General features: G+C 36.3%; 2 protein-coding genes across 11 annotated transcripts in view; one reads left to right on the forward strand and one right to left on the reverse strand.

The window, feature by feature from the left end:
- Nucleotides 1-14044, forward strand: part of MED12L (mediator complex subunit 12L) — a 161612-nt gene that overhangs the window by 64383 nt on the left and 83185 nt on the right.
- Nucleotides 1-14044, reverse strand: part of LOC107286021 (G-protein coupled receptor 87) — a 28904-nt gene that overhangs the window by 6444 nt on the left and 8416 nt on the right. For 2 of the 10 annotated variants that reach the window (XM_015814310.1, XM_015814309.1), the window contains exons 2-3: nucleotides 8468-8580; nucleotides 3894-5211 (exon numbers count right to left, since the gene is read on the reverse strand). The exons of 1 other annotated variant lie outside the window; for it this stretch is intronic. In XM_015814310.1, the coding sequence (XP_015669796.1) occupies nucleotides 4172-5211; nucleotides 8468-8543 (1116 nt within the window). In that variant the 5' untranslated portion in view covers nucleotides 8544-8580 and the 3' untranslated portion in view covers nucleotides 3894-4171. Of the gene's footprint in view, nucleotides 1-994; nucleotides 1025-3664; nucleotides 3819-3893; nucleotides 5212-8467; nucleotides 8581-10088; nucleotides 10280-14044 lie in introns of those variants that run through there. 7 more of the 10 variants (XM_015814311.1, XM_015814317.1, XM_015814307.1 and 4 more) reach the window with 7 other exon arrangements.

Raw genomic sequence — 14044 nt, forward strand, 5'->3', positions numbered from 1 at the left:
ATTTACTTTAGAAATATCCCAAAATTACACATCTTTGGTAATAAGTGTTCTGCTTCCATATTAAGCAGAAAAAATATTTGACCATACTTTTTTTTGTTTTCTTTTTTTAAGAGGTAAGATTTGATGACTTTTTTCAAAGTGATATGTGCCTTGTATGGAAGGAAATGTTTTCTAGAATTGCATTATTTTTATGGAAGCAATGCTGGTGCTTTGCAAAAAGATAAATACCCTGATTTGCAATGGCTGCAGACAAATGAGATGTTAATTAGTGTGGTTTCCTTTTTTCTTTAACCCAGAAACATATTTTGTAATTCTTTTCTTTTTATATTGAGACAGAAATGAATACTGTTTAAAATGAAAATATATGAAGTCATGATGAGTAAAATGTTAAAGACCCTTGTGGGGACTGCTGTATAAAATTAGTCATATCTCATAGAAAATTGCCACCTGTTGAGAGCAGCACAGGAAGAGTCCATAGTTGCAATTCCTGGTGTAATTATGTGAAAGAAGGGGTTTTTTTGGTGCTCTTTTTTCTGATTTAAAGTTAATTATATAAGGAATAACTATTTCACTCTGACCCAATATTAATATTATTGAACACACTGAAATTGCTACAGTATAAATTCCAAACAACAGTGGTGACATGAAATATATCACTTGAATGAACCATCAACTAGATTCACCTTCTGTCTTCTAAGATTGGGAAACATCCCGTACCACAATGTCTGCTTTACTTCCACATGAACTTTTAAAAAGAAGAAGTAATGGTGCTTATATGAAGTAGACTAAATTGCTGAAGTCATATATATAAGAATGAAATAACATTGGGTGCTAGAACAATTCTTTCTGTGCATATTTAAATTTCCTTAAACATTGGTATTACCCTCAGCATAATTCCTATTATATTTCCTTTCCCATATTCTATGTTTACTTCAGTTATAAGCTGTTCTTGAGCATTTTTATTAAGAAGAAAGTTTGTCCCATTACGGCTTACCATCAGGAAGATCACGTGAAGTGTTAATACCACTTTACAATGCCTTGGTAAGGCCACACTTGGAATACTGCATCCAGTTTTGGTCACCGCGATGTAAAAAAGATGTTGAGACTTTAGAAAGAGTACAGAGAAGAGCAAAAAGATGATTAGGGGACTGGAGGCTAAAGCATATAAGGAACGGCTGCTGGAATTGGGTATGTCTAGTTNGAAACTTCCTGACAGTGAGAACAATTAACCAGTGGAACAACCTGCCTCCAGAAGCGGTGAATGCTCCAACACTGGAAGTTTTTAAGAAGAGACTGGACAGCCATTTGTCCAAAATGGTATAGGGTTTCCTGCCTGAGCAGGGGGTTGGACTAGATGACCTTCAAGGTCCCTTCCAACTTTACTATTATTATTATTATTTATTGTCAATTTTTTTTACTGTGAACACACTGGCCCACATTAAAAATGAAATTATGCTGCCTGCTCTCAAAACAAAGTATATATCTACCCATACATAACGTATATACACATGCTATATTAATCACTGTCCATTCTGAATACATAGCGGAAAGACGAAACTTGAGAGTTTACAAGACTGACGCTATATGGAACAAAACTGTGGCTGAATTCAGATACCACAAAGCCTCCCAGAAGTTAACAAGGAAATATAACTGGGTATCAACCATGTGCAAAGTTTCAGTCTCAAAATACCAATCCAGTAGAGGTGGTCCTTTATTTACAACCATTTGTAAAACATTTACAACTTTTCGAAATTACAATGGCACTGAAAAAAGTGACTTGCAACCAGCCCTCACATTGCAGTATTCCTTTGGTTATGTGATCAAAATTTGGGCATTTAGCAATTGGCATGTATTTATAACAACTACAATGTTTCAGAGTCATGTGATTGCCATCCCAGTCAGCTTATGACAAGCAGTGTCAATGGGGGAAGCTGGATTTGCTTAAAGATTCACTTACAATTTCAGTGATTCAGTTAACAATCAGGGCAAAAAAGATTGTAGAAGAGGATGTGGGCTCACTTACCAGCAATGGAAATTCTAGTCCCAATTGTGGTTATAGATTGAGAACTACCTGTATGTCACTGGTATTTCCCAAGATATTCACAGGAAAGTTTTGATGTCCTTATACAAGCACGCAGAACAACTATGAGTAGAGTGCTCTGTGTCAAACCCTTAACAACCATCTGCCACCATGAAAGTTAGAAGATCACAGAATGTTATTAACCAGATTTATTTAAAGGAAAACAGAAGTTGGATGATAGAATCTTGCCAACTAAGTATGTTTACTTTAGCATCATATTTTTCTCCATAATTTGTTGGGAGCAGCTTTCCTTAATTTTTCTAATTACAGGAAGTTCTCAACTTGTAACCAAATTGGGACTAGAATTTCTATTGCTAAGTAAGGCAGTTGTTAGGTGGTTTGTGCTGGATTTTATGACCTTTTTTGGCCAAGGTTGTTTAAAAAAACTGCAGTTGTTAAGCAAATCCAATTTCTCCCATTGACTGTGCTTGTCAGATGCCATCTGGGAAAGTCACAAATAGAAATTATATGACTGCAGCACACTGCAACCGTCATAAATACATGCTGGCTGCCAAGTAACCGAATTTTGATCATGTGACTATAGCAATGCTGCTATGGTCATAAGTGAAAGGATGGTTATAAGTCACTTATTTCAACCCCATTGTAAGTTTGATAGTTGCTAAATAAATGGTTATAAATCAAGGACTACCTGTATCTGTAAATGTGGAGGAGAGATGGATATCTATTTTCTGGTAAGGGAGAGGTGTACAGTTATGATAATGTTTGGCTAATTTGCTGGTGAGACAATAATTCCAGATTAAAATATCTTCAGTATTAAAGTCATTGTGCTGATAGGCTTTCAGCCCCAATTCAAAATGCTGATTATTACCTTTAAAGTCCAATAAGATGCAGCACTGGGATTCATCCAGTGTTGTCTTGCCATAGCCGATTCTGCCTATGTGGTCAAATCTACAAAGTCACACCTATATTTTCCAGCTTCTGGTTCAAAACTGCTATTTTCTGGCCTAAACAGATAGTCTTCAGGGATTCCTTTCAATCTATTGACAGCTTAGCTCTGATTGGTCAAAACACCTTACATGCTTCTTCCCCTCTAATGTTGGGTCATTGTCCTGTGCAGCCATTTTGTTCTGGCTACAATGGCCTCCGATGGTTGACAGATGCTATTTTTTCATAATCTCAGTTGATCCACCAGTGGCCAGTTAAGCCAATGAACTATCCTCAACCCCAGAAATGGATGCTCCATTCAATCCTTACCTGTCCCAGTGAGCTCCCTTTTGATATCTACCGATGCTGAATGAAGTATGCACCCCCTGATTTCCTGCCCCCAGCCTTAGTCCTGCAAAGCTTCTCTGTTCTTTTATTTTTATTTTTAAAATATCTTAAGGATGTTTAGAAGTGTAGAAATGTTACAATCAATGTTCTTTGCTACAAAATTCTCATGGATTTTCAGATGAGTAAAAGCAAAAGGAAAACATGTCCTTGAATGCATTGAGTACAGTAGCACCACTGCAATAATGGTACTTATAAGTCCACAAAGGAAAGGTTATTGTCAAAAGACATAATATGGGAAGGGTAGGGCAGGAAGGGCAATAATGGCATCCATATGTGTGAATATCTGGGAAAAACAAAGGAAAATATGAGGGCTGGTTAGGAGGGAACAATCAACAAGGCAGGGATGGGAAGGGCAAGAAATAGGGAAAAAACAAATCAGACCTTATGTTTATGGCTCATCAGACTGGGATTTCTGAAGTTGGCGTTAGAAACAGTTGGGAGTAGCCTGGAAGAAAAGCAATTTAGCCTACAGTTTTGAACTCTCTTTAGATAGCATTGTTTGAGTCGCTCAGCCCTTGCATTGTATCACAACCTTGCTTTTGTCCACTAGATGGCACCATATATCTTTTTAAATCATCCTAATGTAAGTAAAAAATACTCAATCGTCAAGCGGAGATATATTTTGTAATAGTGGACTGCCTACCTCCTTTTCAAACCGAAAATCATGGAAAGGATGTAAATGTTAATCATATGTTGCACTGGATATATTCAGATTTGTATAACAAGCAAAGCACTTTTATTTACAAATAGAAAACATTGGTACAAATAACAATTAAAAAAAAATGTTTAGCAATGATGTCACAAATCAGTATATTCATGATAAATGCGCACCTCTGACTTTCTGATACTCTGAAAGGATCTGATGCTTTCACTCCTTGTCCGAATGTTTGATTTTCTGAAAAGCCTCCGTGAAAATGATCTACACATAAAAAAGTAGATGATTGGATCTAGGCAGACATTGCATGCTGATAGGAAAATAGTCACTTCCTTGCAGTAGTACAGGATCTTGTGAGCTGAAGCATCTAAATAATAATCTAACTGGCACAAATTGAAAAGGATTGTGCATAGATGGTATGGCAAAAAACAAATAAAAAATACAGTCACCACCACCTTTATGCTTTGACTGTGTTTCCTCTTGTGACTTGAAGAGCTAATAAACTGCTTGCTGGATTTATAGATATATTTGGATATTTCAATATAACAACCTATTAATACAATCATCACAATGACAAATATGCAATTATTGAAGTAAATGACAGCATTGTGCCATTTGACTCCCAATGGGGTTTTCAGTTTTAAGCAGTCACCCATATTTATCCTAGTTGGGTAACTATTAGTGAGGATCAGATCTGGCAAAGCTAAAAATGCCATAACAATCCAAACCACAAGCGACAGAATCTTAGTGAATGTAATGCTATACATCCTGGAATCTCCAAATGGTTTTACCACTTTTAGATAGCGATCAAGGCTAATAAGTCCAAGAAAAATAATTGTTGTATACATGCTGGCATAAAACAAAACTATTGTATACCGGCATAGGAAAAAATGGAAGTACCATGGCCCCAGTCTTGAATCTTGAATAATTTTAAATGGAAATGTCAGAGTCATCAGCAAGTCTGCGACTACAATGTTTTTGAGGTATAAAATAAAGCTGGTCTTGCTTCTGATGTGGAAGAAAATCCATACTGCCAAGCTATTCAGAAAGATGCTTGCCAAGAATATAAGGAGGTAAAGCATAGGTAAAACAATAGTTGTAAATTCATTATTGGTAGCATTCCCAATTAGGTCTTGTGAATAATTGGTCAAAAGATTGATGTCTTGACTCGGAGATTGATGATCTATAGAAATGATGGTTAAAAAGGTTGGTTAAAAGTTGTATCTATTTCAACGATGTTCTCAGGTAAGTATTAACAGAAATCATAATCATATTGAAGCTGGCTCTGCATGATGGGCAGAAAAGACTGACTCATTTCTCTTTTGATTTTAGTTCACAGCCCCAGGAGTCATAAATCATAAGAATTTGCAGTGTGATGTGTGTCACTTTCCTTCATTGTGACAACTCAGTCTTATGTTGAGGTTCCCCTCTTTGCTCAACCCAAGAGTCTTTAAGAAGTACTTTCTAGGCAACCTCTCAGAAATAAAAATAAATAAATCTCTTTCCTAGCATCTATTCAGTATAGAAGGACTGGCACATATGCTGATATAAGAACTGACCAGTTTTCTACCAGGTTTACATATATAACTGTTCTTGAAACTAATCTTCATATTGTATTATTTTATTATGATTGGAGAGATCGTCTATAATCTACCAAGCCATTAGAATTAGTGCTTTAACATCATGTCATTTTGGTTTTATGGCGAGGATGGGAAACTGGGAGTTTCAATAAAGTAGCACCCTTTTAAAGTAAGTCTTTACACATATGAATTGATCATGCAGTGGATAATAGTAAAGAGCATTTGATCATGACTGCCTATTAATGTACTACTACATGCATTCACACAACGTCCTGTAAATACTTGAAAGTAATTCTGAACGTGTAATTGAGAAATTGCCTGAGAATGCAGCATTAGAATTAGTGGATGAAAATTATAAAAAGGCAAAATTCAGCATTAGAAGGAACTGTGGAATAGAAGAATTGTGCAGCAGTGGAATGGACTTTCTTGGGGAATGTTGTCTCGTAATTAGTAGGAAATATTTAAGCCAAGGATAAGGGTAGTAAAAAATATGGTAAGCTTTCAAAAATGCCCAAGTTGCCAGAAATGAGCCCTGAGCTGCTTGTTGGACTTGAGGTTCTCAAAGATTATTTTATGGTCCATCAAGTGTCTAGGAATAATGCTATTGGGCATGATAACTGAGTTTGAGTGTTTCCATATTCAACTGAATATAATCACTGAAGAACAACACAGAAAACTATTGCTGCTTTAACACATTCTTGAGAGTTTTTTAGAAGCTTCTGGTTGACCACTATAAGAAACAGGGAACTAGACATGATGGATTTTAAGTCAAGCTTTTTCTGCAGTGGATCATATAAAGTTTGACATCTAATAATCCATTTGGGAAATTTTTTCCTCTAAAGCTGCCTTTCAGCAACAAAACTGGTATTTCAAGAAAATTATTATACTCTACTGTGTTAGTATTTTATATAAAAAAGCTTTAGACCAAAGTTACAGCAATGAGGTGTCAGGGAGTACATTGTTTTAAATAATGAATATGTTTAATGATGCAGATGACTAAGTTCCTGCTGCATGCAAGGGCTTGTTTAGTTTAGTCTCTGAAGACTTAAGACAGGGACACAAAGAGGAAAAATTAACTCCTGAAGACATTTGTTGTGTTCAGCATTTGGACAAGCTCGCTAAGAAAACTTTGAAACCTTTTTTTGAATATTCCACGGCTAAAATATGAGACTGTCCAGTAAGATACATATGTGTGAACTACTGAATAAAGGAAAAATAGTTATATAGGACTGGAGAGGTAATTGAAGTCTAGTTCTAAATTTATGCCAGTGTCGTTGCTTTTTTAAATGCAAAGGTCATAAAAGCATGGATCAACTATACTGAATTAGGCTGCATTTTTGTAGCTGATTACAAATATTGTACAACATGTACTCTAGTTAATATTAAACATAGTTTACACTGTTAGAAGAATGCATAAAAAAGAAGGAATAGTTTATGGGAAATTCTTGAGGAAGATCTTCAACCAGTTGCTAGGAGGAACACTTTTAAAGATTAATAAAATAAATGAGAAAGATGGAATAACTCATAGAATAGCTTTATACATGCTTTTAAGGCAGGAACACAGAGAGCAGTTTTAGATTGGAAAAGGTTTGTGGGGACTTTTTTAAACTAAATAATGTAATTATTAGGACAATTAACAATTTTAATAATAATATGAACTATAATTGAAGTAACTTTATTAGGCCAATTAAAATTTTGCATAATTGTTGCAAACTTTCAATTCATTAGAGCAGGAAGTAAATTTATGAAATATTATAAAGAGAATACAGAAAAGGAAATATAGCTGATGTTTGGACTGTGTCTAAGAAATCTAAGTTGGCATTAGCATAATAAAGTTATTGCCTTAAGGATTTTGGATTTTTTTCTTCCTAATTTCCAAAATAGGGCTTCTTCTGTCATGTTCATCTCATGATTGAAATAATATTATGTTCCTGGGCTAAAACTAATATTGATTATTTTATTGAATATTTAATTTTAAACTAATATTAATGGTATCAGCATTTCAAATGATAGCATGAAATAAACTGAGGCTTAAGCACTTAGCACATCTTTTCTCCAATATATTTTTGGCTGTTTTAAACTTCTAAAATTTAATATAAAAATAATGGCTACAGGAAGGAAAAGGCACTTTGCCTCTTTCAAAACAAATTATTTTCTGATGCTTTCTTTTAATACTTAATGAAATTGGGATTCACAAGAAGCTAAATGTTTCTCAGGAGCTTCATGAAATTGCATTGTTTGGTGTATAGCAGAGGTGTAATTTTGTGGGAAAACATACGCTTACCTAATTGAACAACTTTACAGCTTAATCAAATATAATTCACATATAAAACAATAAATAAATTGGCTATAGTGTCAATAGTTTTCTTTGAAAGTATTTGCTTTCTTTGTATCATTCACACTATTTTGTATGACTTCACCAAGAATACAGATTATTCAAAATTTTGGCAATTTTTCCTAAATGTTATATGAAGATTAGAAAATGTACTCATTATGACACTGAAGCCAATTTGGTGTAGTGGTTAAGGCTTCAAGCAAAAAAATGGGAGACTGTGAGTTCTAGTCTCAGCTTAGGCATGAAGCCAGCTGGGAGACCTTCAGACAGTCACTCTCTTTCAGCCCTATGAAGCAGGCAATGGCAAATCACTTCCAAAAATCTTGCCAAGAAAGTAGTAGGGACTCATCCGGGCAATTGCCAGGAATCATGACTAACAGTATTGAAAAGGAATGAAATAATCATAACATTTGCTTGCTAAATGTTATGTGAATCTTGCAAAATTATGCTGAAAAAGCAGAGGAAACCATTTAAAAGCTATTGACGTCCTTTTCTCTTTTTTCTAAAAAAAACAAACCAATTACCTGTAAGGTTCAGATATGATCTATTAGACCCCATTATTATTGTTGATTTGCACATCAAATGCTTTTCAGAAGTCATGTTGGTGGGAACTGATGGATTGTGCAAATTTTAATTTCTGTAAAATATAGAAATGAAAATATATTTTCAGTGAGCAAATAATTCAGTATAACTATCTTATCTATAACTGGACAGGAAATAAACAGATGGAGATGATGGCATCTTTGTTAAGAAACATGTTACAGTTATCTTCTCTACTGCCATTATTTTATGCTTTCTTTCCATATCTTATAAATAAACGCAAACCAAGCTCCTCAAATGAGTGGCTTTGATTTGTCTGGAATACTTGATTTCAAGTAATGTTAATATTATTTTTTCCCCAATAATGACCATATTTCTAATTGTTAATATAGTTTGCATTCTTCTATATGAATGCTTCCTATTTTGTTTTAGCTATCCAACTGTGTCTTATTCCTCTTCCTTTAATCCTTCCTAGAAAAAGATCAAGGTTTCAACAACTATAGTTGAACTCTATGCTGGTGGTTTACTCAAATCACCAAACAAATAAGAATTCTCAAAAGCCTCCAGTGATCCATAATTTCTGAAGGCAAGCTGTTTCACTGGTTGATTGTTCTCACTGTCAGGACATTCTTCCTTAGTTCTAGGTTGCTTCTCTCTTTGATTAGTTTCCATCTGTAGTTTCTTGTCTTGCCTTTGGGTGTTTTGGAGAATAGGTTGATCCCCTCTTCTTCTTTGGGCAGTTCCTCAAATATTGGAACACTGCTATCATCTCTCTCCTTTTCACTAGACTAGCCATACCCAGTTCTGCAACCATTCATCATACATTTTAGTCTAATCATCTTTGTGGCTCTTCTCTGCACTTAGCAATGTTTTCCAGTCACATGAAAGTTAAATAAATTAAGAAACCGTATCATTATAAACAGAGAAAAGAACACTATTGCATCATTCTGTTCCTAGAACTATTTAACCAGGAAAAAAGAAATACTAATATGTGGAGTTTATTTGGATGATGTGCAGGGATTTTCTACTGTTTGTACAAGTCATCAAACCTCTCCTCAACTTAGTTTCATCGTGATACTTCATGGAGTGATTTTTATAAAGCTGCTTTAGCTGTAAACACAGAATTTGAGTGTATATATGGATAAGCAGAGCTAATCTTGGCTTTCTGCATGCATCAGAAATCCTTTTAAACTGAGGTGGAGATAAATCACATAAATATTTGTCAGCAGAGGTTTGCCCACATAGTGTTTTTAGCGGGCACAGTATTTTTTCTCCATTTTGTCTGCATTTAGACATTTATGACATTTTCTGACCAGCAACGTTGTTCTTGTGTACAGTATATTTCTATAAAAGATACTTTGGAACCTGTATGAGAATTACTGAATACCAGATGGTCTGCTATGTTTCGGGCACTTGGAAAATAAAATAGTTTGTATGCCTAGTGTTTATATAATAGCAAAACAATGTTTATATACAACAAGTATTGCATAAACAGAACTTATTGGGATCAAAATTGTTCAAACTATGGGACTCATTGGAGACTGCTTGAAGAAAAGAAAGTGTGTGTGAGAGAGAGAGACAGGGAGTGACAGAGAACGACAATACCTTAGCAGTGTATTGGGACCATCATATTTTATATGAAAGGCTGAAATTTTTCCTTCATAAAAATGACGTCAGGTCTATTTTCTTCTTTGCCTCTCTCTATGAATGCAAGAAAGTAAGAAGGTACTGACATTAATCCTTATGGCAATCCATGCAATCACTGGCAGTGAGTTTGAAGCAGGTATAGTCTATTCCAGGGCTTTTCAACCTTTTCACCCATTGTACCACTTTTAGGATATGGCAACATCCGAGTACCACCAGTCGCCTAGCAAGGTGTCAAAAACTTGATAACCCAAAAAAAAAAAAAGGAAAAAAGTGATAAAGTACAGGTAGTCCTCGACTTACAACAGTTCCCTTAGTGACTGTTTGAAGTTACAATGGCGCTAAAAAAAGTGCCCCCCAAGCCACAGCCGAGCAAGACACCTGCCTGCCTGCCCGGTGGCGGTCTTCCTCCTGTCCGAGGTTTTCATTGTTGTGAGCATTTCTGTTGAGGATTGCCAGCGGGGGTGGGGTGGGGGGGTGTTTGGTTTTTATTCCTGTCTACTGGGTGGTTGCAGCAGGTTTTGGTCACTTCACATGACCCTGGGACACTGTGACCGTCATAAATATGAATCAGTTGCCAAGCATCTAATGTAAATCACAAGACCCTGGAGATGCTGCAACATTCCAGCTGATCGGCGCTTCTTCTGAGCTCAGCAGAAGCACCAGGATCAGTGCTGCTTTCCAGCTGGAGCCTGGCGCTGAGCCTGGCACTTCCACTGAGCCCTGACAGCCCTGCAACTCCAGCCATCTCTCGCTTAGGCTTGTGCAGTGCTGCCACCGGTTCAGCTCATTCCCTTCCCCTGCTACCACTTTTCTAGGATGGTTGCCTACCACCTGCCAGGGGCCAATGTACCACAGGTGGTACCCGTACCACTAGTTGAAAAGCCCTGGTCTATTCAAATATAACATAATTTATGATGCCATAAGAACATATGTTAGAATGTTGGAAATGGTTTTAAAATCAAGTAACATTTAAAGAAGAGTGTATGTATAGGGTTGGAGTAGAAAGGAATAAAAGTCAACTAATTTATTATGAATCTCCAAATGGAAGCTATTAACATTTTGCTGTCCATCAGGTCTTAAAGTCATTCTGAAATTTCATGGCCAATTGAAGATTGCCTCCACATTTCATTTTGTCAAATGTATGTGATTGTTACTTGTGTATTCAGAAGGGAGTGACAATCAGTTTGATTCCCATTGTTTGCACTTTTTCATTTTATTGCATTTTTGACATTAATTTATGATAAAGCAAGTCTTCTTGCTTCATTGTTCTTAATTGCCTATTGTTCATAAACATCTGAATCTCGCTCTTGAAGGAATTCAGTTTGACAGCATTTAACATGTTAAAAATTCCCCCTATCGCTTAACAAAATAATCCACTGCCTTGCAGTCAATATAAATTGCTTCTTATTCACATCCAAATAATCCTAACCAGGTGTGCCCAAATAAATGCTATAAAACCTTTATTGTGTGTTGTAAATATTTTAAGTTTGATAATTTGACTATCAACAGAGGTTTTAGTTGTCCTTTGCTAGTGCACTACATGGCTGTTTCTACAAGAATTTTTTTTAAAAAGGAATATTTTTAACCACTAATTTTAACAGATTTTGTTATTCTGTGTTGTTTAACATCTATAAAGTTAGTGTTTATCAGATGGAATAATTGTATAAAATATGTACAGTGTTACAGGTTTGTCAGTAAGGTTGATGGACTAGTTTCGGTATAGAAGTAACAATCTTACTCAAGAAACAAAATCATAGATTGAAGGATAATATATAATAATATCTGATCTATTTATATATGTTTCAAAATGAAGGATGATAGAAAACATTGCATAAAGAGATACAAATCTCATTTTGAATTGCCATTTCCATTTCCATCTGTTTTGTTTGTTTCAGTATCTGATTATAAGCAATGCAACAATTTGAATTCTGGATGTATTTTTGTAGTCTGCTATGGATGCTCTTTCCTTCTTGAAGCCTGTGAAATAAATATTTAGCAGGTTGACAGAAAGTCTGTTCTGTTGGAGAAAAATCTCCTTCTCCACTCTGATAGAAATGAAGGAGGCTGTTTGACAGGGTGGGAACATTTGCTATTTGTATATTTTTTGTTGAACTCCATAGAGATGATTTTGTGTAATTGTCTACTGCAGTGGAGCACCATAAAATTGCCACCATAAAGTTGCCATCATCATTTTACAAGTTTTTACTCTAGTGCAGTGATGGCGAACCTTTTAGAGATCGAGTGTCCAAACTGCAACCCAAAACCCACTTATTTATCGCCAGGTGCCAGATGGGCGTGGCCCACTGGATGTGTGTGGCTGTGGTGGTCATGGCAGATTGGGTGGATGTGGCCAATGTGGGTGTGATCACCTCCATGTTACTTGTGGGGAGGGACATCTGTGGGGGCCAGGCAGGGTTGGGGGAGATCCAGGAGGTCTCTGGCAGGTGGGGCAGTGGGCAGGAGGCTCGTCCTGTGGGGTGAGGCGAGGCAAGGCAGGAGTGCCATTGTCACAGGAAAAGGTGAGGCAGGGGCCGGGGTGGCTGCTGCCTGACACCATCGGTCCCTGCAACAGAGGCCAGTGAGCACATGGGTGCTGGGATGCATCTGGCCATGTGGGACCTCGGCCAGGTAGCAGGCGGCTGGTTGAAGAGGGATGGTTCCCATCTCTGGGGCATGGTGCACGTGCCCACAGAGAGGGCTCTGAGTGCCGCCTCTGGCACGCGTGCCATAGGTTCGCCACCACTGCTCTAGTGGATTAATACAAGTTTAGTTTTTTCAAATAAGGATGAAAGGTATCTTGGGAACTTTCTTGTATATTTTAGCCATTCTTCCAGTTTTGAGGTAAAGAGCCTTGAACAGGGCAGTGCTAGGTTTTTTGCAGGCAAACTTTGCTATATATACCAGAGCAAATATGGATTATATATTAGAACAAATCAGTTTGGTAAATATAATCGCACATCTTTTTATACATATCTTCAATCAAAGCAAACATCACTGTTTGACTAGACTATATTTTGGGGAATATAGCTAGAACATTATCTCTACCCAATGAATCCATTATATTTATGTTTTAGACTACAATATTGTTTGGTAACTGTCAGAATTTCATTAGTTTAATTTAATTATAGACACAGTGTGAAATTATCTTTTAATTTTAATAACACATACATTTATAGAATTGGGAAGAAGGTTAGAAGCCATCTCCTGAAATCCATGCACTATGTAAGATCCACTAGCGCAACTCTGACAAATGACTATTCAACTTTTACTTGAGGAGTGCCAGCAAAGTAGAACTAACCCCTTCTTGTCATAGCCTGACTGACAGCTTGCACAGTCAGGAAGGTCCTTCTGATATCTAGACAGATCTATTTCCTTGTACTTTTGCAGATCACACAAAATGACAATGGGTGGCTAATATTCTAAAGGAGATTTATTCATCTTCCTTATCATGTAATTGCTGAGAACAGCAATATAGATCATTACAATATAGATTATTAGAAAATCAAAGCTTTGCTGAGATCCATATAAAATATGTGCATAGTATTCACATAATCTACTAAAATAATAATTATGTTGAAGGAAATAATGTTCATCTGATACAATTCATTAGAAACTAAACCTTTGCTAGCTCCTCTTAACTGTAACATGCTGTTTAATAATCTATTGGAAATTTATTACCTGTCAATAATCCTTGACAAATCTATATTTATGGGTTTTCCCCAGCCCCACAATTTTTGAAGATGGAGATAGAATATGTTCACTTCCAGTGCCTTGGCACCTCACCAATCTTCCAGAAGTTCTCAAAGATTATAGACAGCAGTGCCGTTCTCATTTCTGCTAGTTTCTTCATTGAAATTAGCTAAGATCTCTCTTAACCCTTCCTTGTTTAGTAAACTTCAGGCCCCATCTTCTTC

Source organism: Protobothrops mucrosquamatus, unplaced genomic scaffold (assembly GCF_001527695.2).
Source record: "Protobothrops mucrosquamatus isolate PMUCROS unplaced genomic scaffold, P.Mucros_1.0 scaffold237, whole genome shotgun sequence".
Lineage (NCBI taxonomy): Eukaryota > Metazoa > Chordata > Lepidosauria > Squamata > Viperidae > Protobothrops > Protobothrops mucrosquamatus.